Here is a 24,219-nt window from a genome sequence, read left to right as displayed (position 1 = left end):
TTTATGGGTGGGGAAGACTAAGACTATGGGGAAGAGGCCACAATCGGTTTATTATAGAATAAGATTGTCTCCATGGCAAACACATGACTGATACAAGCAGGCATTGTTTCATAAAAAAAGTACAATAAAAGGCAGTTGGGATGATATATTTGGTTGTCACCGCAAGGCACTAAAAGTAAGACCTGTTTACAGTATACCATTCTGTAAAATCAGTTGTCCAAATGTACAAACACAGACGAAAACACACTGTGCATATTACACATCACAAACAGATAATTTCCTCCTTTTTGATAGTTACAAAACAATTGCATCTGTGACCGAGGTCAACTCGTATTTAATTCTCTGGATTTCTTATTTAATACTGTCACATATGAAAATAAATCTGCATAATTTACACACTAAGTTCCTTTAATGCTTAGCTGACCAATGTTTATATAAAAAAAGAGAAAATATGTCTAACGAATGCACAGCATTCGTGAATCTGAGTACGACTTGCGTTTCCCTTAAGAACCTTTATTTATTTATTTATTTATGTATTTATTTATCTTTATTGATATTTCCTTATAACAAAACTGTAGTCCTTGTTCTAAGTGACGCTTGTAAAAAAAAGTCACAATCGTTATGTCCGCTGTGATCTGAATCTATGAGCTCCAGATTGCTTCGCATGTCAACAAAACACGTCAAGAGGATACTAGTGCGAGATTCACGTTTCGAGGGGTGTGGCTGAAACGTGGCAACCCCCCTGTTTGAACGCATAAACCCGAAAGGGGGGATTCCGCAGACAGGAAGGAGGAATCTCCGCAGACATGGCGGAGGGGTGAGACAGGATTCAGAGGGTGCGTTCGAACCCCATGCTGGGCGTCTACCCTGCAAAATCTTGCTTGTGGAAGGAGAGGAGACACTTATTGAGGCAATAACGCGGTCGCGCCGAATTCCGGTCTGGTCCAGCAGAACATCCTGGATACATTTTAGAAATCCCTCCCGACCAAAATCATCCAAAAAAAATAAAAAATCCCCCCCAAAAAACCCTGAAACAGAGACAATCCCTTGGTTTCCTCGTTTTTCTATAATTCCATGATTTCGGCGATTCCCACATCTAGACCTGAGCTCCAAGAAAGGCAGTTGCAGATGGATTCCGTAATACAAAGCAAAAGGACGCGGTAAATACAGAAGAAATGTTGGGGTGGAAAAAAAACAACTGCTGCTGCTAGACTATAAACCCAAAAATAAAATGTAGTGATAAGGCGGTATTAGGTAGTGATGTCATCGGAGACCCAGAGAGCCTGGGTCTTTGTCTGAGAGGAAGCAGGAGGCCTCACGTGTCACACAATGCCCATAATGCACCTCTTCGCTGGTGACTCCCTGCAGAGAAGCCTCAGTGAGTAGAGCTGTTACAGGGAGCTGAAGTTTATAAACCACAGATGCCAACAGAAGGGAGAAAAGCAGGCTAATAGGTAGTACTCCATTAATACTCCATGGATGATTAAATCCAGTTTATTTTTAAATTCCCTTTGCAGAAGACTCCATTAAAGGGGTCCTAACTGTTGTTCTTTGTGGGTGTTGGTGGTTTGGAGTCAGAGTGAAGAGGTGGGCGGAGCTTTAATAATAGCTCCCCAGGTGGGACGGGGCGTGGGCGTTGGGGTGGCGGGGGATGCCGGGGTTGGGGTACATCCCGCCCGCCGGGGAGTTCCAGTAGGGCGGCGGCCCGAAGAAGCCGGAGGAGCCGACGGGCACGGGGGAGGGGTGGGAGGCGACGAAGTTGACCTTCTGCTGGTGGGCGTGGTAGGGGGGCGCGTAGGGCAGCTCCGGGGGGTACTTGTAGACGGAGGAGTCGGCCGGGTGGGGCTGCAGCGCCTGGGCGATGCCGTGGAAGTCGAACTTGTAGGCGTAGCGCTTGCCGTGCACCTTGGTCATGATGTTCTTGTCGTAGTAGTAGCGCAGCGCGCGGCTCAGCTTGTCGTAGTTCATGTTGGGCTTGCTCTTGCGCTCGCCCCAGCGCCGCGCCACCTCGTCCGGGTCCGTCATCTTGAACTCGCCGCTGGTGCCCTCCCAGGTGATGCAGCCGGCGTTGGCGCTGTCCGAGAGGAGCTCCAGCAGGAACTGCCACAGCTGGATCTGACCCGAACCTGAAGAAACACACACACACATTACACATGCACACATATGAATTACACACACATATTACACACACACATACATGCAAACACACACACACACGTATACATATGCCCAAACACATACACACACACACACACACAAAACATACGCACGCACACAGACAATTCAGAGCACGTCAGACCAATATTATTACACCTATCCATTACATCTCATTTATTCCTTTATGTTAATGCAAGTCCCATATCTGCGTCCCATTGGGTAATCGTTAAAGTGACATGACACACAGCTTCGGTAATCGCGCACACGGCGGATCTGAAGCGTGCCTCACCGGGGTTGGCCAGGCGGCTGCTGGTGGGACCCAGGACCTGGTACGGATCTGAGCGGGACGAGGAGAGAGAGAGAGAGAGAGATGGCGGGTGAGTTAGCGTTAGCGCACTGAGCCTAGCGCAGACGAAACGGGGCGGGGGTGCGAGCGCGAGAGACGCTGCCTCACCTGGCTGGGGCCTCTGCGGCTCCGCGGTTTTGGGAACGCTCTGCGGGACCGCCAGGGAGCCTGCGAATGGGAGGGGGGGGGAGGGGGGAGAGGGAGGGAGAGGGAAAACTGAGTGGGGCTCAGACCACCAAAAAAGCAGGCTTTTTTTTTCGCGGCACCGTCGCGCGGTTCCAAGGAAAACAAGCCTGCGCGGCGGTCGCGCCGCTAAGTGCTTAATGGAGCTTAAGGTATGCGGCCGCTCCCGGGACCCCAAAAAACGCTTAACCCCTCGGGCGCTGCCGCCGCCGTCCCCAGCTTCCGCACGGAGTCCAATCCGGGCGTCCGAATCCCGCCCGGGTCGTAACGCTCGGACGGATTCGTCTCTCTCTCTCTCTCTCTCACCTTTTCCCCCGGCCATGCTGTTCGACCACCCGGCCCGATGCACAGCCTCGTAAGAAGAGGATTCTGGGAAGGAGGGAGCGGGGGTGGAGGAGAGAGAGAGAGGGAGGGAGGGAGGGAGGGAGGGAAAAAGAGGGAGAGAGACGGACGAGGAGAGAAATTTAACAACACTGGCAAGAGCAAGCGCAAAATAGAACGTTTACGCACCTCAAGTCTAAAGAGGGGGAACACTCCCAAGGAAAACTAACAAAGAAAGAAATGTTGGCACGTCGAGCCGCTCTGAGTGGACTCCAGACACCCTTCAAGCCACCATTTCTGAGCGTGTAATTAAGTGCAGTCTGGTTTTAAAAAATGCAGTAACTGTGTATAATATGACACCTGGAGCTGAAAGCAGACAGCAACCACATTACTCATAAAGTTCTATAACTGCAAAGTGCTGCCTAAGATCGGCTGGATATTAGACACTTTAATTTCTGTGCATTTTCCACAGTTGTCAGCACACCGTGTCACGACCAGAAGATCCAAAATAAATAATTCACAAATGACTTTTTAGAAGAACATAAAACAGTGCCACCTAGCTGCTGACGAAGCAGTTTCGACTGACAGAAACAGTGTCCTTCGCCACCTTGAATGGAACAGAAGCGCTCTGGAGTTCTCCCTGTGTGAGACCCAGCAGGAGGCCTCAGCGTGTTGTGTAAATTAGGCTGTCATTTCCCTTCAGCTGTGTTTGCCAGGGTTTATGACCGACCCGAGCAGCGATGCTGAGACACCTGCGTTCATTCTGGCTGTAACCACATACACACACACACACACACACACACACACACACACACACACACACACACACACACACACACACTCACACACATACACACACACACACACATATGCACACACAGAGGTATGCACACATACACGCACACATATGCACACACACACACACACACACACACAGATGCACACACAGAGGTATGCACACATACACATGCACGCACACATATGCACACACACACACACACACGCACGTCCAAACACATGCAGTCACACACACATTCAAACACATATGCACACACATGCAAACATATGTAAACACATGCGCTTACATAGACACACATCCACAAACACACGCGCACACATACAAACACACACACACACACACACATACAAACACATGCACTTGCATGTAAACACAAACACATGCACTTGCACACACATACAAACACATGCACTTACACACATACACAAACACACATACAAACACATACACCTTCAGCGACCCAAAACCTACAGGAAAAAACAACTTTGCGTTCTCATTTCTGAAGCAGTGTCGCCTCCTGGACCGATTGCCATAGCGACAGCCCCGCTGCGCCCCGTGACCGAGCCCCACGTGTCAGACGGGAGTCCGCCCCCCACATCTGCTCCGCGCAGCTGTTAACGCCTCTCTCCGCGGGACGTCCCGGGGCTGACGCGTGACACTCCGCAGTCCCGCCCGCGACTTTGGGACGGGGAACAAAGCCGTCCCAGACCAGCCAGCACGGGCCGTCCTCCCAGAACTGGGGTTCGAGGATGTGACGTGGCGGTTCTTTGAGGCTGCGTGATTTACAGGAAACAGACAGGCCGAGGCGCGCCGCAGCGACGGGCAGAGAGAGGACGCGGCGCGCACTGACCCCAGGTCAGTTTACACGCCTGCGCGCATCACGCCACGGCAATGGCAGGCAGCCAGGTAACGTCACGTACCCCTGATCCCAGATCAGTATACACGCCCAGACGGCATGACCATGAGCTGTGCAGCTGAAGCCTCTGTGTGCCGCGGTTAATTCAAGCGCCCTCAGGCTGATAATCCACTTCCAGCAATGATATCCTTGGCACTCTGCAGTCTAAGCACAGGGCTACACTGCCCCCCTCTGGTGAACAGATGCATTACACAATGGCACGGTTCAATACTAAACGGTATCACTTCAAGCCTTAATGAGGGCTTTAAATCAGGGTAATACCTGGCATAATTTGCTCTGTGGAGTTCTTTATATATAACTACGGAAAAGAAGTCCCACAGTTCCGTAATTGAAAAGAAAAGAGCACTTCGAGACTGAAAGTGGTGACTGAGTTAAACCAGCTCAAGAGCTCTGAGAAAATGAGAAGGCATTATATTCGTTCCTTTAATAAGCCCTGACAGATGAGGTCAATAGAACCAGACGAGAGGAAAGCTAGCAGCGGACCGGTGCCAAAAAAAATTCCGCCATTTCACTGCGTTCTCCTTCGCTTCGCAGCCGATAACGCAGCAACGCAACAGTTCATACTGTTTATCGCTCACGGCGACGTATTCGACAGACCCGACAACGAGGACAACGCACGCGGTCTAACAGAACGCACAGGAGAAAAACGGTTAGCGAAGTGCGACAGCAACCTGTAGCATCCTGCCAACAGCGCAAAACCGAGCCAGTCTGGCAAAGCGAAATGCAAATCTACGAATCACAACAACTCCGATATGTAAATAACGGCAATAAAATAACCAACTGTTCCCGATCGGCGCGACTGCAAGGACGATAAAACTACCGTCAAGATTAGCTCAGGAGGAATTCTTTAATTCCTTCCTTTTTCTTTGATTCATATGCCTGAAAGCCTCTCTCTGTTTTTACTGCCTCCATCTCCCTCGCTCTCCATTTCACTGTTTTTTTTACGTTTTACATTCTTGAGTCTTGCGTTGTCGGGTCAGTTAGAAGGCACCGTGCCTTATGTCTGTTTTTCTGAGGGGGGGTGGGTGTCCCAGGAGGGGGGGTGACGGGCGGGCGGGCGGACGGTCGGCGTGAGGCTCAACCTGTCAGCTCCAATCTGGGGTGGGCCGGGCGGAGGGGGTTGGGGGGGTTGGGCCGGGCGGCGGCGGTGGCTGGCCGGGGTCCTGGGAGATTTGGGTTTCCTGCCCGGCCCTGGTCTGCAGACAGCCCCCTCTTTGTTTCGGGACCCCCACCCCCCCTCCCCCCTTTCCCCTTCTGTTTCTACTCTGCCGAAAAAACACACGGGCACTGCCCCCATCCTGAGGGTGCCGGGGGTCACAAAGCCAGGGGCAGGGGGCAGGGGGCACGGGGTGGGGGGGTGAGGAGAGCGGTTCTGTTTTTGGGGAGGTGAGGGGGGGGGGGAGAAGGAAAAAAGGAAAGCCTTATCATATGAAATACAGCTTCACAGCCAGGCGGTTGTAATGAGAGGACAGACTGGCTAGCGGTCGTCACGGGGACACATCTGAAACAACACGGGGCCCACACGGCGAGGGGGGGGCCAAACCGCAGGGGCCCATGGGAGAAAGAAAGAGGCCTGTGTGACAGACTCTGGCCTGGGGTGGAAAAAAAAGGGGGGGGGGGGGAGCACGACGAGGCCGACGCAAAACGCGGGATAGGCTCGTCCCTTAGCCCCGCCCATCTCGGTTCGGCACTCAGGGAAAAGCAAGAGGCCGGAACGATCCGGAAAAGCCTTTTACGAGCGAGCCGCTCCGCCAGCTACGCGGTATTAAGACACCGCTCTGTAAACACGCCGCCGTTTCCGCGCCGCCGCTCTGGACGCGCACCGCGTGCTCGGCTTTCACGGGCGTAGGGCCCGTCGTATATCACAGCCTGACGCGGGGAGGGGCGAACGCCAAAAAAGAGAGGGGAGAGGGATTAGCCACGAAGGGCTAATAAAGCCATCGGAGCCAATGAGCAGGAATCCGAACTGGCGGTCCAAACTCGCGAAGACGGCCCCCGATTCTCAAGCTCCTTCGCGCGTCGCCGTCGGGAGTCTCGCGTTGTTAAATCTCGCCCTCGCCGCTACGCACAAACGTCCTCACTTCCCTTTCTGCTTCGCCCGGCCCGGCTGGAAGACGTTAGCGATCTCGCCCGTCAGAAGCAATAATCCCGAACCGAGTTTGATTTATTCGTCGCGTCTGCGAGGAAGAGCGCATTTTAATGTGGAATTACGGCACCGCGAGCCAGCCCGGTAAATCGACGCGAGCACACAATGTAATTTAGACGCGCGGTAATAAAAAAAAACAATAACAATAACTAAACAGTCGCAAGTAGAGTTCTTCTCGTCCTCGGTTAAAAATGTCAGAGCGTAGCATATCGAGTGCTTTCGAGGTTCCGGCCTGGAATCCCCCCCCCCCCACTCCCCCCCCATTAAATGGCGCAAGCTGTGTTATTATTAAGCAGGTCTGGAGGAGACGGGCTCTGTTAAGGCTTTACCGCCAGGCAGAGTGCAGGTTGTTAAAGCGCTAGTGCTAGGCTAGCTCACCCGCGGCAGCGCTAACGGAATCTCTCGCGCGGTTAGCGCAGAGGTTAGCGGGCGCGGCGGTGGGCGCGGGGGTAATCGGGTTTAAATGGGAGCCGGGGCCAGGGGCCCTGTGAGGTGGTGTGGGGCCGATGGGGGCCACTGGGGGCCGAGCTCTTATCATTACAGGCCTTCCTCTTCGCTCACCTCTGCAGTACTGCTCCCACACCCGGCACTATCACTGTTATTACAGCCCTGCTCCAGATGTGTTCAAGACAAAACACACACATGCTCTCTCACACACAGGCACACTGACACATGCTCACACACACACACACACACACAGGCTCATCCACACACACACACACACACACAAACACACAATTTACACCACCCTTGTACACACACACACACACAAACACACAATTTACACCACCCTTGTGCACACACATATCACACACACACGCACACACACACACACACACACACACACACACACGCACCCACACACACACACACACACACACACACACACACACACACACACACACACACACACACACACACACACACACGCCACCTCTCTGGCGTAGCTTCATAAGAGGCCACTTCCCGTCTCTGTCTCTCTGCATCCTCTCCACAGCACGCAGCCCGCCCTCCACTTGAATCAAATTTGGGAAAACAAAGGCGCACGTGCCCCGGCCTCTTCAGTGCCCCGCTACACCTGCCCCTCCTGCAGCTTTCTCTGTAAACAACCCCCCCCCCCACCCCCCTCCCTCAAGAAGGAGCTCTCTCTCCCCAAACACCTCCTTCTCTCCCTCCTCCCTCCCCAGGTTTAAAGAGGAGCGTTCATCTGCCCTCAGTGTGGATAATGCCCTCGGTTCCATACGCACAGCCAAGGCCAGCAGGGCACACGCAGAGCACACAATGCCACAACCGCTTCACACGAAGGTTCAAACTGAGACAAAGAATCAGCCTCCGAGCTGAGTGGGCTAGGCGCGGGAGAATGAGGCTGTGAGTCTTAAGCCTCACGTCTGAAGTCTTGACCTGGTTTAAGAGAGCCGGTTGCGGCTGCCTCTCTGGACGCGGCCTGGAACTGAATTCTGAAGCCGAAGTGCGGGACGGCGAAAGCCTCTTCCCTTCAGCTGTTCTTAACCTGAATGGGGCTGAAGGGGCAACAGGAGCGACCGCGTCATTAGCATCGCTACAATGGAGACACCTGGCTCTCTGTGAGGCTCGGGTCATATCTGCGGCCACTCGACTCGGCCTCTGCGTCCCCGGATGGAAAAGCTGAAGGGTCGCGAGCTCGGCACAGCTGACCTTGCTCGGCGAGATGAGAGGAAATCTGCCCGCTCATGGTAAATGGTAAAATGGACTGCATTTATATAAAGCGCTTTTATCCAAAGCGCTTTACAATTGATGCCTCTCATTCAGCAGAGCAGTTAGGGGTTAGGTGTCTTGCTCAAGGACACTTCGACACGCCCAGGGCGGGGTTTGAACCGGCAACCCTCCGACTGCCAGACAATCTGTCTTATCTCCTGAGCGATGTCGCCCCCATCTCGTTTTTTTTCTGATAAACCGTTCCAGGACCGGGTTCATTTCCTGGAAAGTTTAGCCTCCGGCGCTAAAATATTCTCCATTTGTCGATCGCTCCCCTTTTTTCAAGGCATTAAACACGTGGACAAAGTCTGTGCTCGTCTGAAAGTCTGTCCTCGCAAAATTCCGTCCAGGATTCTTCAGCGTCACAGACTGAACAGACCCCATAGTCAGAGAGACACCCAAGAGACCACACGCCATTAGAGAACATCAGTGTTCAGCAGTGTCAGGAGACACAGGCGAAAAGGCTGTTTTACCTTCTTTGGCAGCCAGACGAGGAGACTGCTCCGTGTGAGATGGGGCGCTGTACGATAACGTTGAACTACCTGCAGGAAGAAGCACGACAGGGTTAGGATCTTAGATCAGATATACTACCTAGACCCGACTACTTTTAGACTACTATCAAGACTACTTTTCATAGATCTCTCTCTCTGTCTGTCTCTCTCTCTCTCTCTCTCTCTCTCTTTGATCTTGACTACCACAGTTGCATTCACCTGTCAAATCTTTCTTAAAACATCAGCTCATGTTATAATTATTTAACCTGTGTTCCGTACTCATTACGAGCAATTAATAACATTAATTTGTCCAAAAAAAAAACCCATCATGTTAAAACGATCTCTTCTTCCATTTCAAGGGTTACTGCCACAGTGAAGCGAATCGCACAGACAAAACAAACCCCCGGAAGACGGCACTCTCCGGGAATTCGATTTGATCCGAGGGATTAATCTCCGATCATTTTTTTCGGCTACGTTTCAATTACGATCCATCACTCGCCCCCCCCCCGAGTCACCTGCGCCGTGATCCCTGAACACAGTACAGCCCATTTAGCTCGTTACCGCGACTTTAACGAGAAGGTAATATCCTCGGGCTCGATCGCCCGCGCTAATAAACGCCTTTCATTCCCGATAGCCGCGGCGGAGAGACGCGGTCGTCGCGCGCGGCTCCGCTTTTAATCGAAGACCGAGGCGGTAACCACGGCAATTAAAAATCGACGACGCGGATCGCGTCCTTCGGCGTAAATGAAGAGGTCTCCCGGTCGGTCTAGACAGCGGCGTGACACCGCATTGTATCCGTTCAGCAGACTCTCTCTCTCACACACACACCCAGAGTAACTCACAGATGCAATGGAACATAAGCACACCGGGCCTGATTTATATGGGAAGCAGCGCCAGGGACGGCGGCTAACGCTAATCCTAGCCTAGCGAGTGTGTTCGCAGCATCGTTAAGGCATTGAATGCTGTGCCCGTCCTGATGTTAATTACATTAGAAAGACTGCGGGGAGCTGTGGATAAGAACGGAACGAAGACTCAGGCCTGTATTCACAAAGAGCCTCTGGTTCAGGAGTGCTGATCTGGGAACAGTCGTCCCTTGTCCACGTCCGACTCATATCCATATAGAGCCGGATGGCTAAAATGATCCTAGACCAGCTCTCAAACTCGGTGAGCCTCAGTCAGAAGACGGGCACGTGTTCTGCTTACCGTGACCTGTTTTTTATTTTCCCGTAAGAGCGTAAAGGAAAAAGCAGAGAAAACACCAGGAAAAGGAGGAGAGAGAAAGGTAAAAAAAAAACTCCACACGACAGTCTGAAGAAGGGGGCGGGGGGGAAGGGGAACAAGAGACTAAACGTGACTAAAAGTTGAGTTTCTGGGGAGGGAGGAACGGCTTTTCCGAGAGGGGGGGCGGAGGCGCATAATGCGGTGGCTGGCCGTTATTTCGGGGGGAACAGAATGCCTTCAGTTCATCTGGATGGAGGAGAGAAGCGGGCGAACGAGAAGGAGAGAGAGGCCGCCCCACCGAACGACTGTTTGTGTTGGGGGATGGGGGGTGTAGAGTGGCGGGGGCGGTTTTGGGGTTTTTTTTATGCATGCGCTCATATTTTTAAACCCCCCCCACCAGACTTGCGGTCCTGCCCCAGCCCCGAGGCAGCCGAACAGGGAGGCCATTGTAACCCGGCGCGTTCCACCAACCGCCGTTCACCGCGCGGTCTGAGGAGCGCGGAGCGAGCCGACCGGCCCGGTCGCGCCTCGCGGGCCGGCGGTTAACCCTTCCCGCCGCCACTACCCGCCGCGGACGACCGCGCGGCGACCGCGCTCCAGACGGTCGGACCGGAGGAGCGGTGGGGGGGGGTTACGCGGCAAACGGCGGTGAGCCATCGCGGTCGTCACGGGGACGTTTGGCAGCGGCGCCCGTTTACTCGGTTCCCGGAGAACGAAGGAGCTCGAAAAACAGAAACCCGACGTCTCTGTGGGCCGACGTCAAGATGGCCGCCCATTTCAGCCTGTCCCGCTCGAGCCCGGCCGGCGCTGACTCTGCAATATTTCCCTTCGCGATTTCTACATGATTGTGTACATGGAATTTTTAAATAAATATATATATATTTTTCCCCCTCAAACTGAAAGCAGAAATGTTGATAGAAGGCCTTGCAGAGTGTTGGGGGATTATTAGCGCTGTTTTAGCGGTGTTTTCGTGCGGATGGACTGTGGCCAAGGCCTGAAGGGTTTGGGCTGTGTGCTGGGGGTGAGCCCACAGGTCAGCCCCATGCCCTGGCACTGCGTGCACAACACATGTAACAGGTGAGGTTTTTTATTTGTAATTCGATTGGCTTAATTTGAATGTCAACTGGAAATCTGTTATATTCCATTTCCACACACAATCCACCTCATCTCACCCATGACCCGCCGGTGGGTCCCGACCCCCCAGTTTGGGTCAGGAGCCAGTGTCAGGCAGGCTATCCCCTCCCCCTTCTCTGTGAGTGTCAATCTGACTAAAGCAGGGAACTCCATTAAACTGAGAGACTGAGAGAGACAGAGAGAGGGAGAGGGAGGGAGAGAGAGAAAGAGAGAGAGGGGGGGACAGGGAGAGAAAGACAAAGTGAAAGAGAAGAGAGAGAAAAGAGAGAGGGGGAGAGAGAGTGAGCAAGAGGAGAGAGAGAAGGACAGCGAGAGAGATAGAGAGAGACAGAGGGAAAGTGGGAGAGACAGAGAGAGACACAGAGAAAGAAACAGAGGGAAAGAGGGAGAGACAGAAAGAGAGTGAGAAACTGTTAAAAGTTAAATTCGTAAACTTAATAGATAATAAGTATTATGTTCCTGTCATTTATGCTGTTATTGTTGTTGCTGCTTGTTTTCTTTTTTCTTTTTAATTATATATTCTTACTGTGATTGATTATTGTTATAACTACGCTTTGGCAATATGTATTTTTAAATATGTCATGCCAATAAAGCATTTGAATTTGAAATTTGAATTTGAACTGACAGCGAGAGAGAGAGAGAGTGAGTGGGAAACAGACAGAGAGAGAGAGTGAGGGAGAAATAGAGAGAGAGAGTTCCAGTTTCTGGCTCGGAACGCACGCATATGGTCTGCAGAAACCATTGAGAGCCTGAGAATGTGTTCAGTCTGAGTAACGGAGCACAGGACAGTTATCACTTCCCCCAGTAGAGCACTGTTATCTGCACGCCTGATTGAGAAAACAGCCTCCCCTCCGCACACAGAGCCGAACAAAATGATGAAACTGCACGCAAATCGAAAGCACACTGACAGAATCCCACACAAAACGTCTGGCCATGTGACTGACATACAAGTGGAAACAACGAATGGGCAATCACCACATTACAGAAAGAAAATGGATGTGCGTCCTCCACAGAGAAATGCTCTGCTGGTGCTGCCAGGGCTAGACACCTAATATCCATGTACTTTACCCTCCCGCCACAACCCTGATTCTTCCGTTAAGTGTGGGAAGAAAAGAGTACTGTGACATCACCAAACGCTAAACTATGTCACAGCACGGATTGTATAGACCTGCCAGACACCCGTATTTCTTAAGACAGAAATCCCCTGTCTCCTTCGGTTGAAAGCAATATAATGTAACGAGATGCCTTTTCTGAAGGTTTCATTGAAGTGAGATTAAGGACAATATCGCTGCAGAGGAAGCTTCGTACTGCAATATCGCACGGGAACCTCCTGCTAAGAGGCAGGAAGTAACGAAAGGAATGCTGGAGCTGGGTATCTGGTGTGCATAAAGAATCTGCGGTTGGTCTAATAAATAAAGCAATGCATTCTGGGTACAATTTTGGCAGTGATGGCTGCCTTTTCTGTGCTGCATACTGTCTTACCACAAGAACCAGAGACAGACAAAATTAGTCTTCCATAACAGAAATGGAATAGAAATGAAAATAAACTGAAATATAAACTATCGAGACAAATATACAAATATGTGCAGTGCTAAAACAAATATACACATTGTTGTGCTATATATTTATGATCATTCTTTACACAAAGTCTGCATGTTTACAATATAAATATTATACCATATGTAACCATAACTATAACTATATATAACCTGGTTTTTCAACAGGGGGTCCACAGACCCCTGGGGTTTATTGAAGGTTCTGTAGCGGGTCCTTGGCCAGACTTGACTAAATATGGATTTGGGAAAATATTTTTAAAAGTAAAGCCTTTTTTTAAACATAACCCTTTTTAACTCGACAGGATGCCTTTGAGTCTGGGTGTTGGTCTCTGAATCAGAAAAAGGTTGAACACCCCTGATATATAATAACATAATACACACACCATAATCCCTTTCAGAAAACCTTGCAATGGACAAACAGTCGGTCTGTTCTTCCATGTTTGGCCTCATCGCCCTAAATGGGACGTCACAAGCAGGCCCCGCCCACAGGGGCGGAGATGGAATGGCTTAGTCAGATGGCCCCGCCCCCCCCCACCTGGCAGCCAGAGAGAGCCGTCATCTGAATTTCGGAGAAAGGAAACGCGCTCTGCTGTTCCAAATCCTCCACGTGCACCAGAGGCCCTCTCCAAGTTTTCGCGACCGTGTCATGAACTGCGTTCAGAACCTCTAATGATGTCTCTGCGACCCCCAGATTTCGAGTGCGTGAGAGCGGCCATTTTCTCAACCGGTCCCTAGCGTGCCGACTCAACCGCACTTGGCGGGAGAGGAACAGAGTCCCCCTCCGGCATTCTGGAACGGGCTCCTGAAAGCGCCTTAAGAGAATTCCTGAGAATTTCATCTTTTTCTCCAAAACACACAGCGGATAAATCAAAAGGGCTGCGTGTGCCCGGACGGTCCGCGCCGTCCCACCGCGCCGCGCGCCAGGATAAGCTCGCCGGCTACCGCTACCTAACGAAGAATTTGGCTCCCCGAAAAACCAAACGGAGCCGCCAGGACCACGTGGGCCCTTCCCGCTCGAGGCACAACGGACCCATTATCCCGCCGGCCCGAGCGGACGTTTACGACCCTGGCCTTCGAGCTCCCTCCCTCCCTCCTTTCCGTAAAAAAAAAAAGGCCTGGCCTGGCGTCATTTTCCAGGGGGGGGGCCAATCAAAAGGACCGTCTCCGTCCCCATTCCGGGGCCCCGCCTTCTGACAGCTCGTGACACGACACTTGGAAGGTCGCGTAGGAAAGTCAGGAAGCTGTTGTGAGCGATGGTGCTTTTTCAAATCGTACACAGAGCCCAGAGCAGTGCACGCTATGGGAAACTACTTTTAGGAAACACTTCTCAGTCTTTTTCAGTGCTAACCATTAGCTTTAAGAACCTCACTGATACAGCTGCTCATCTCAAATACCTATATGTCTGCTACATTCGCAGATCAACACCCGTTTATTTCACGAATGCAGGTTTTCTTGATTATTAACGTAAATCATGCACGGTAAACCCCTACTACGTCTTCAGACAGATCTTTTTCCGGGCAAAGCCAGCCAATGGAGAGGGGGGGTAACTCACTTTCCCTGAGGTAACTGAGATGCGACAGGAGGACGTCTGCGTTGTACACGGAGGTGAGCCTCAGGAAGTCCTCCTTGCTCATCTTGCAGAGCCCCTTGCCGTCCGTGTCCTGGAAGGAGGACGTGTCGAGTTCCAGCAGGCCGTACTCCTTGATGGCCCACTCCAGCCACTGCCGAACGTGGTCCTGGGTCCACAGGGAGGGGTCTGCGGGGAACAGGGCACGGTCGCTCCATGAGAACCACACTTTAATTACGGTCGCTCCACGTGAACCACAAATCAAACACGATCACTCTACATGAACCACACTTCAAACACGGTCACTACATGTGAACCACACTTCAAACACGGTCGCTCCAAGTCAACCACACTTCAAACACGATCAGTCCACACTAGCCAGAGATGAAACACACAGCAAGGACATTCCTCATGGGCAGAACACGATTACACCGTTTTGGCCAGATCTCAAAAACGGAATAAAAACAACAACAGTATTGTTATACTTCACATTTTAAGATGATGGGCTTACAGTCATTCACTACGTGCTCATTTTACGTATTAATAAGCTAATCTGAATTTTCATGACGCCCAAACAGATGTCTTTATTTACTCACACAATGAGTGGCAGCAAACAAAAGATCAAAGACTGTCCAAGCAGATGTAGGAGCAATTCATGGAAGGACATTATTTCAAATGCAGTGTAAAATGATGCCCATTTGGATCGTGATGACTTACTAATTTCAATGGATAAAAGAAAACAAAAGCGAAGAGATCAATGTGGGGTGGGGGTGGGGGGGGGGGCTGTAGTGTTTTCAGTATTAAAATACTAATTTGTTTTCGTGCATTTTTGCCCATTTTATTGTAGAAAAGGTTCTGCTTGCACACATGCAGTTCTGTCGAATACTACATTGCCTCTCATAATATACTGTATATAGGGCAATGAGTACATTTGAGGTCACTGTGCTGTAACGTACATATGTACGCTCATACACACACACACACACATACAAAAACACACACACACACACAAGCTTGCAGACACACTTGCAGACACACACACACAAACACAGACACACATGCACACAAGCACACACACATTCACACACGCACACACACACACAAACGGCAGGACGTGGTACTCTCTCACCTGCGGGGACAATAACTCTTCTCTCATTGGTGGTCATGTTAGGGGGCGGGCCGTTTTTCTCGTCCATGTAGGCCCCGTAGCCCATTTGGGAGCCCTCTGTCCCGCAGACAGGCTTGGCGCATTTCCCCACGCTGCAGTCCACGGGGGACCCCCTGTCCAACAGGAAGAGCGGAGTCAGAGAGAGGGGGGAGGACGAGGACACCCAAAACACACTGACCTCCCAGAGAGTGATTCAGGTATACAGGTATCACCAAACTGGTACTGCAAAAGGAAAACTATGGCTGTTCTGATATCAATATACTAAAACTAATTTATAGTTCTGTTTATAGATTTTTCAAATTTACTCTGTCTGTTTATCCTGGGGCTAGTATCACGAAGCAGGGTTACAGAGTTAGCTGGATAAAGTAAAAGCCAGAACCCTCACAAATGATCGAGAGCAAAGAGGGGACGCAGGAAAAGACAGGGGGGGCAGCAAATAAGAACAGGAAGGCGGACTGAGAGAGGACCTGGATCCCGCCCCGTTGACGTGGCTGTACTCGCGCTTGACGTTGACGCGCAGCGGGTGTCCGAGCCAGTCCTGCTGGGAGGGCAAGGGGCTGATTTTGTGAGGCTGCCCGTAGTCCGGCGGTCCCGACGCCGTCATGTCCGACTTGGGGAGGGGCGCCGCCGTGGCATATGGAGGCTCGAACAGGGACTGGTCCTCGCTCACAACAGACAGCGCCTCCTAGGGGCCAGAGCAAGAACCATTTCACATAATCATATACAAACGGTTAGCTACAGTAGCTACTTCGCTTTGCCATGTACCTATAAGAGTAAGATTCAAAAGAACATTTTAGTCACATAACAAAAACTATTGTCTAGTGTCATGCAGAACCCTGTTCAAGATTCACAATTCCAGTAATAAAATGTACTATTTGACTAATGATGACCACAACAGAAATCAGTATTAACGTGCCATAAAATAAGATTTAAGCAAAACCAAACTGAGACACTAAAGAGCTGTACTTTTTAGCCTACACCGAAAGCACCCTATAAAATAATGCCCTTCAATGGAAGGGTGGAGGAGGACTGGAAGGGTAGAATTTTAATCAGGCACAAAGGGCCAGGCTTTAAAGGACCCCGCACAAGTGCTCGCAGCAAACAGCTTTCGCCCGCCTCAGGAGCTCCGCTTACAACGCGCACATCTGCCAGCTTTCTCTCCCCACCGCCAGTCGCGTGCGTCGAACAGAAACAGAAGTTCGAACCCCGGGTCCGGGTTGGGGGGGGGTCGGCTGGAACAATGCGACTTCATTAAAGAAAACAAACACAAAGGGGCCACAGAAGTTTCCTCTGGAAACTCTCCTTTTGTTGTGTCAGGGTATCCTTCCCCTCGGCACAAGCGCAAATATTCAACCCAGGGGATCTCCTCGCTTTTAAAATTTTTTTTTTTTTTTGCCGCGGTAACGAATCCCGTTCCCGTCCTGCCGGCGGGTCAAGTGCCGCCTGATCCCGCTCGCGGCGCGCGGCGCGGAAGCGCCCGTCTCGAAAAAGGAAGCCGTTCCGCAGACCGGACGCCCCGCCGAACATCCTCAAAAAGCCGCGGCTCGTTCTGGCTCGCCGAGGCGCTTCCCGAAAAAAAAACCTGGCGGACAGAACCCCGCGCTAATTGAGTAGAGGCGTGTCCTAATTAACGAAGCAGGATTGCCCGCGTTAACCGCTTCAGCGGTTTAGAAGACTCCATTGATCGGACACAATGACTAAAAGAAGCACTTAATAAAGTGTGAGAGCTCTGGATAATTTAGTCGGGCTCCTGTTTTACCCTCTCTGTTCAAGATGAGAAGGGTTTTTGTTTCCTTTTGCCATAGGCTATTACGATTTTGCAATGCAACCTTCAATACACCAACCAAGGATAAATATCCAGTGTTAAAGGAAGTCGAATAGAATACTTTTAAATCTGATAGAGTATATGTGGTCCCGCCTGGACCCATATAAACAATGCTCAAGTCCATTTAACACTGAGAATCTTAATGTGTAAAAGCTCAGTTAACAACACAACACAGTCGTGTTCATGGAGATTAAAGAACGTAGATTACCAGACTTTAATCAGTTCTGCACACCTCAAAATTCCAAATAACGCAACATACGTTCACTTTGTACTCATCACTATAATGGGTCATTCTGTCCTCTGTCTATTTATCTCTACCTCTCCGGTTGTGATTTCCAGATTCTGTCCTGCCAATCAGCAGTTGACGGACAGCTTTGGGGGTTGAGACTGCTGCTCACACACTATTAAACACTTGGCACTCGCCACGCCCGGCCAATGAAAGCGCTCAGTAGTTGTCAGAGATGTGCCGAGATAAATCTGACGTACAATCAATTTCAAGAGCGCTGCCAAGTCACGGTCACCCCTGGGCACTATCTGGTTGGCCCACGCAAACTGGCTGGCAGTTGATAAATGGTAAACAGTAAATTAATGTGTCAGTCCGGCCAGATAAGTGCAGCTCAACCACGGACAACTGTTACACGTTAAGCTCTTTTCTCGGTTCATATCTGCCTCGACCACACACTGTCATTCGTGATTGCCGTGTAGAATGTTGACTGAAGATTACGCAGGCCGCAATGTGTTTTCAAATAAGGTTCGCCCAAATATGCACGTACTCACAGAATCAATACGAGTTCTGCAGCACAAAGAGAAGGTCGCTACAATAGCACGGTGCATCAACGCAAAATTAAAAGAGTGATGAATCCAGGAGGAGGAGTGGCCTGAGTTCTTACTCTCCTCCATTTAAACCTTTTTTCACCACAGGGCAAGCAGACCATCTACCTTTGAGAAAGCAAACCTTTATCTGTCTGCTGCTCCCTACAGATTTATTCATTTTTAATTGTTTGTGAAATTTGGAAAATTGACAAACAAAATTGGGGGACCAAGAGTATAAAGCCTCTTGTTCAGTCCTCCCACCTCATGTCCCTAATTTAGAGGAACAACTGTCAAGTTGTGCTGATTTTGATGTTCACGCACATTTGTCAATCATTTCAACTGTCACGCTATGCGTTATGTTGATGTGGATTCAAAATAAGACCACAACACTTTCTTAAACGCATGTTCTAAAACAGGAACAGTGTAATGACTGTTGAATGAATGGACACCCAATGTTGATGGAAACTACATTAGCAGCCAGAACAATAATACCACCACAGTGACCCTTGACCCTTTGAGGAAATGGGTCCCTCGTATTTTTCTATGCGCAGATGTATGGCTAAAAGGTAGCATTCCAGTACCAACCACAGCTATGGCCAGAGCTCTGGTCTGGTATGAACCAAAGAGCGGAGGGGGAGCGGGGGTGTTTGGAATGACTTTAGGTGTACCATTCCAAGCAGGACAACTCATGTCTGCTGGAAAACAATGTCCACCAGTCTGTCCGCTGTGTTCATCTCTCTGTTTTTCTACATATGTGAGTGTGTGTGTGCGTGTGTGTTTGGGGGGGGGGGGGGGTAGTCTTTTGTTTTAGGAGGTAAAGGAAGCCTGACAGGATGCCAGATTGTGTAGAACAGGAAGTCTACCAGGGCTTCATTAAAAACCCGAAATGATGAGCTCCTTTAGAAACAATTATCAGTCAGTCAAAATACTCTCTACAGTTCCAAATAGAATACAATACTTTTCATGGGACACCAACAAAGTATTAGCACTTCTTTGTAACGCTAATAACTGCATTCAAAACCATATAATCAATGCAATTAAAGAACAAGATAGATAATTTATGCGGGTATGCGTACAATATTGAACTAAACGAGTATTCATTAAAACTACAGAAAAATGCAGTGCATCAATACATAATTTTACCCATGTCACTGGCTAATGAATCTATGTTCTTGTTGATATTTTTTGTTGTCTGTTGGACATTAATTCGCATGAAACTATACTTAGGCTAATCTATAGAATAAGCAGGTAATGCAGGTTCTTTCCTTATGTCCTGTTGTGTTATCATACTGTTTTGCTGATCTTTATTTTATTATTTAACAATGAGAAGCCCCGGTTTTTCCCTCCAAGAGTCATTCTGAAACTGATGCAGATGACGATGGGGATTTTTAAAAATATTAGCAAAACTTCAGGCCCAGTGCCATAATGTAGCTTCCCCTTCTTGTACAGTGTTATCTGTAGCGTAAACTGACCATCTCCAAAATAAACTTTAAAACAAACATATTTCAATTAACAAAAATGCATCTGTGACAGAATAAAGTTATTGCAAGAAAAGGCTTTTTCTAGGAATTCAACGCTGAATTTTTGTTTATTTATCTGAATTTTGGAACCTACACTAAGCCAAGGGCTACAAGTAACGAACGGAATTAAATGAGAGAAATGCACCTCTTAAACGCATTATCTGGCTACTCACTAAATAAGGCATTTGGTAAACTACAGACGATTATGAAACCATAGCTGGTGTCTCATATCATAAAAGTGTCCGAATGAACTGTATTAAGCGCACTCTAACTTAATTACCAGTAATATGCAAAACTCGGGGGTTCTAATGCGAGTTAGCTACTACCCAGACATAACACTCATTTAACCACGATCTTATAATTAATGCCTGAACTGCACAGCTGACTGAAGTCACAATTCAGCGTCTTTCGGTGTAGACTTGGTTGCTGGAACAAACAGCTGTGGATGCTATCATCTTTTATCATCGCGCAAAATAATAATAAAAAGTTAAGCACGCACTGTTTTTTTTTCCTGGTTAAAACAATACACACCATAGACATGGGCTTTTTCAACTTCCTCAAGTTCGTAGCGGATTTCGAAGATTTACATGGTTTCAGAATTGGCAAGACGCAAAAGTTCTGGCATAGCCTACGTTCTAAACACTTAATAGCACGACGGTCCACGGGGCGCCGTGCCACGATGATTGCGCAGCCGTCTAACCACTTAGAAGAAACGGAACGTCAACACATCTTTTTTTTGTAAGTGTTTCTTAAAAACAACATGAAATTTCATCCTACAAATCTATTTCAATTTCTGAAACACTAACACAGTTCTTCGGGAAAATTATCACTTTCCAGACGCGCGTCTGCGCGCTCTTTCCAACTTCATATATCGGCGACGTATGTATTTTATTTTATTTTTTAAAAAAGTGTTTAAATAACCACATCCTACCACAGAGTCTTTACCATTTCTATAAAGTTGCGCTGTAAAGGAAAGGGGAAACAAAGGAGATCTGGCTACTACTTACAGAGCAAAAGAAAAAAAAAAAAGCACTCAACCAGTACCGTGTCTACGCGTAAGCACGATGAGCAGCCCAGCTGAAATGAAACGCAGTTCGAAAGCGCAAGCTGCCCTGAACCCATCCAAAAAAAAGAGACCCTTACCTTAACGGTTCCGTCCATTCTGGGCAGTTTTCACAGTACTCGAACAACATTCCAAACATGACACGCCGCAGAATTAATTCCAGCCCCCGATATGTTGCGGAGGGAAAAGACGGTTAACGGGACGATTTTTTCTTCCAAAATTTGGGAAGTGAAGTCACAGCTTTTGAGAGGGAAGCAATGTGTGTCACATCTAGCCCTGCCTTCATTACAACATCGAAGAGCAGGATACTTGTCCTGGGGAGATAAGCAATTGAAAACAATGGAAGTGTTTTCCTTTACTTAATTCTTTTAACGCGGAAATATTTAGTGATACTTGTTTACATACGCTACTACACGGAGAAGAGTGTATCAGGGGAGGTTCCTATGCTTCGTATTATTATTGAGAATCATCATTATTATTTTTTTTTAAAACGACGAGATAATTTATAAACTATTAATTAAATATTATTTTTATTTTTGCTTAGAAAACGCTGGATTGACAACTAAAAGAAAATGAACCAAATAATTCCGTTTAATAAATATAAATAGTTCAAATGAATGCCGTCATACTTTAATCACAAGATGTGTATATACAATTCATCATATTCTGTGACTCATCGTAAAACTTGCAGTTTTCTTGAAGACTCGTGGTTTCTCGTGGTCCCGTTGCAGTCTGGTGAGATTATAAAATCCAAACAGCTAAAACCTTGAAAGCAGCTGCAGTTGATTAAAATACCAATAAACGTGGTGTAAATCAAACCGGAGAAAATGCGAGGTTAACTCGGTACTACCTGCGATTGGGAATTCAACGATATAACTTCGCGACAGTTTCCCCAGACCAAAGTAAGGACACACTTAAAAAAAAGAAAAAAAAAATCCAGAGAGGCTGCGCTTCTGACGCTCAGTTCCTGAAATCTGCTCAGCACGTGCGCTCCTTCCCGACGCCGTAGTAAGAGATGGAGTGCGTGTCTCTTACAGTGAATGGAAGGAATATCTGTTGGGTCTTGTGCTCGAGGCCCCCCTGTCCCGATTTGTCCACCCTCCCGAATCCCTACCACCGCTGACATTGGATATTGGACAGCTTTTTACAAATAATCTGTTAAAATGCAACTAAAGCAACTGTATTAAGAACTGGTGCACTGCAAGATTTGGGGTAATACAACAAAGAAAATGGCATAAAATAGATTGCATATTAGTATTTTCACCTAGGTTGCTTGCTGGATTGTACAAAGTTCCTTGTAGTTGCAGTAGTAAGAGGTGGAGTAGCCTATGAGTAATAATAATTGTAACATGCAAAATGCTACAAACTGCTTTTCTTCATGGGAGAGAATAACAGTCTGGTGTGTCCTTCCTCCTTCCATGTAATCCCGTGTTTTAAATACCCTCATCAATCCAACCGTACACACTTCACATAATCCAGACGTGGAGTCAGTTGAGGGTGACCAGACCGACCGGACCGTCCCGCAGGGAGATGAGGAAACCGGGCGAAACTGACACGGGGTGGATTGCCCTCCGTTTTCGGGGTCCTGTGCGGGGAGAGGCCCCCCTCCAGTGAGTCACATCTGGATCCTGCTTAGGGTCAAGGCCTCCCCCTAGCCCGCGGCTAATTCAGCAAAGTGTAATTAAGGGGGAGACTTTTATTGTGCACTTTAGCAACAGTTATTCCTTCGCAGGTTCGCAGGTAGCCTGCACTCCGAATAAATATCAGGGTTTAATACGTCGACTAGTACAAGGGCTCAGAGGAGGACTGCAGGTCCAACAGATCGGCAGCGAAAGCTTAAGGAGTTTTCAAAACGAATTCAACAGAACATTTTCTACGTCCGACCATCGATCTCGGGGTTGTCAGCATGAGGTCATTTACCTTTGGGCAGTGCGGGATGATGGGATAGTCATGTATGCTGTGCTGTGCGCGTGACCCTTATGCTCCAGAAAAATTAGCCGGAGCTTTTTTAAAAAAAAAAAAATGAAACAGAGTGATTTGTAAATCTGTGGTGAAACAGAATCTTAGTTGATTTTTATTGGCTAGTGGTAATATGGAGAATACTGAGTGTAGGCTATATGTATTTACAATAGACTAGCTAAGATTTTCATATTTGAAATCAAGTTCAAAGCAAAACACAAGCAGCTGCATCTCCATTGTTTACAGTTTCGCAGGAAATTATGACACTGTGACAATGACCCGGAAGCACATATGTGCTGTTTGTGAGATCTTGAAAAAGTTGTGTGAGGGAAGTGCAAAAGTTTTGCATGGGAATGCAAAAGTAGTTTCTTTTTTTTTCGTCACCATGTCCCTTTAGGGTTTCCATACATTTGGGCTGGCAAGTGTTGTCCTGACCCAAAGAGCATTTGGGCACCTGCCCTAAACCTGCTGAAGGCACTGGAAGTCACCAGCGGAGATTCTCATGAGCAGACTTTTTTTTTTTTAAATATGCAAAGGCATGGCAGAAAAGTTATTCAGTGATTCAGGCCGGGTTCTGGAAATCCGTGAGTCACTAAACCTCACTGAAAGCCAGACATCGTTTCGCGTCTCTGCACATTCCTCGCCTCCCTGCCTGGTCCCTCTATCAGAAATGGCAGTTCAGAATCACTTTTTTGATGCTGTTAAGTTTTGATGAACATAGCTGGGTGGTGAAGTAATGGTCAACTGTTAATCCACATCCATTTCAATACGGGGGGTGGGGGGGGATAGAGGCGTTTTTTACTTTGGGGAAATTTCCAAGCGTTGCACTCGAGATGAAGCTGCACCAAACAATTTCAGGAGCATGTAAACAAAAGCAAGTTGGTTTACACAGCAGGCTACAGAACATCTGGACTGGCCCTGAAACTGATCTGATCATATCAACACACGCCTTCCTACTACCAGCTTCTGCTGAGAGATAGGTGAGAATATTAATGCAACACACACGCATGCAGGAACACATGCACACTCACACACTCAGACATCAATTAAATTAATTTCCAAATTGAGAAAGGTAAGGACTTGACTCCTTCCTAAGTGAAGGCATATGTATGTGTATGTTTAAATCTGCCACTCGAGTTTATCATTAAAACAATAACAGACATATTTCTAACATACTGTTTCAATAAACCGATGAAATGCACTGATGTGATTAAGTGGTGTACATGCGGCCGTGTACGAGTAATCAGAAATGGAGACGCTGCTATTACAAATTGTTTTATTCCATTTCTCCTGAACCACA

The 24,219-nt window shown here is 48.5% G+C and overlaps 1 protein-coding gene across 3 annotated transcripts; it reads right to left on the bottom strand.

Moving 5' to 3' along the window:
- Positions 1-31: 31 nt before the first annotated feature.
- LOC135264000 (Friend leukemia integration 1 transcription factor-like) lies at positions 32-21,904 on the bottom strand. Of its 3 annotated transcripts, XM_064352554.1 has the most exons (10): positions 21,590-21,904; positions 21,041-21,274; positions 16,207-16,424; positions 15,701-15,852; positions 14,557-14,760; positions 9,076-9,144; positions 2,993-3,055; positions 2,612-2,671; positions 2,447-2,494; positions 32-2,126 (listed from the first exon to the last, which is right to left on the bottom strand). In XM_064352554.1, exons 2-10 carry the CDS (start codon positions 21,056-21,058, stop codon positions 1,600-1,602), a joined length of 1,359 nt encoding a protein of 452 aa, XP_064208624.1. In that variant the 5' UTR covers positions 21,059-21,274; positions 21,590-21,904; the 3' UTR covers positions 32-1,599. The 3 variants fall into 3 exon arrangements, with proteins under 3 accessions (XP_064208624.1, XP_064208623.1, XP_064208625.1); XM_064352553.1 differs by having other exon boundaries at positions 21,041-21,904; XM_064352555.1 differs by lacking the exons at positions 21,041-21,274; positions 21,590-21,904 and adding an exon at positions 20,942-20,992.
- Positions 21,905-24,219: the final 2,315 nt, after the last annotated feature.

This window comes from Anguilla rostrata, chromosome 9 (genome assembly GCF_018555375.3).
Source record: "Anguilla rostrata isolate EN2019 chromosome 9, ASM1855537v3, whole genome shotgun sequence".
NCBI lineage: Eukaryota > Metazoa > Chordata > Actinopteri > Anguilliformes > Anguillidae > Anguilla > Anguilla rostrata.
The sequence above is the reverse complement of the archived record's forward strand: the minus strand, read 5'-3'. Positions and strand labels throughout refer to the sequence as shown.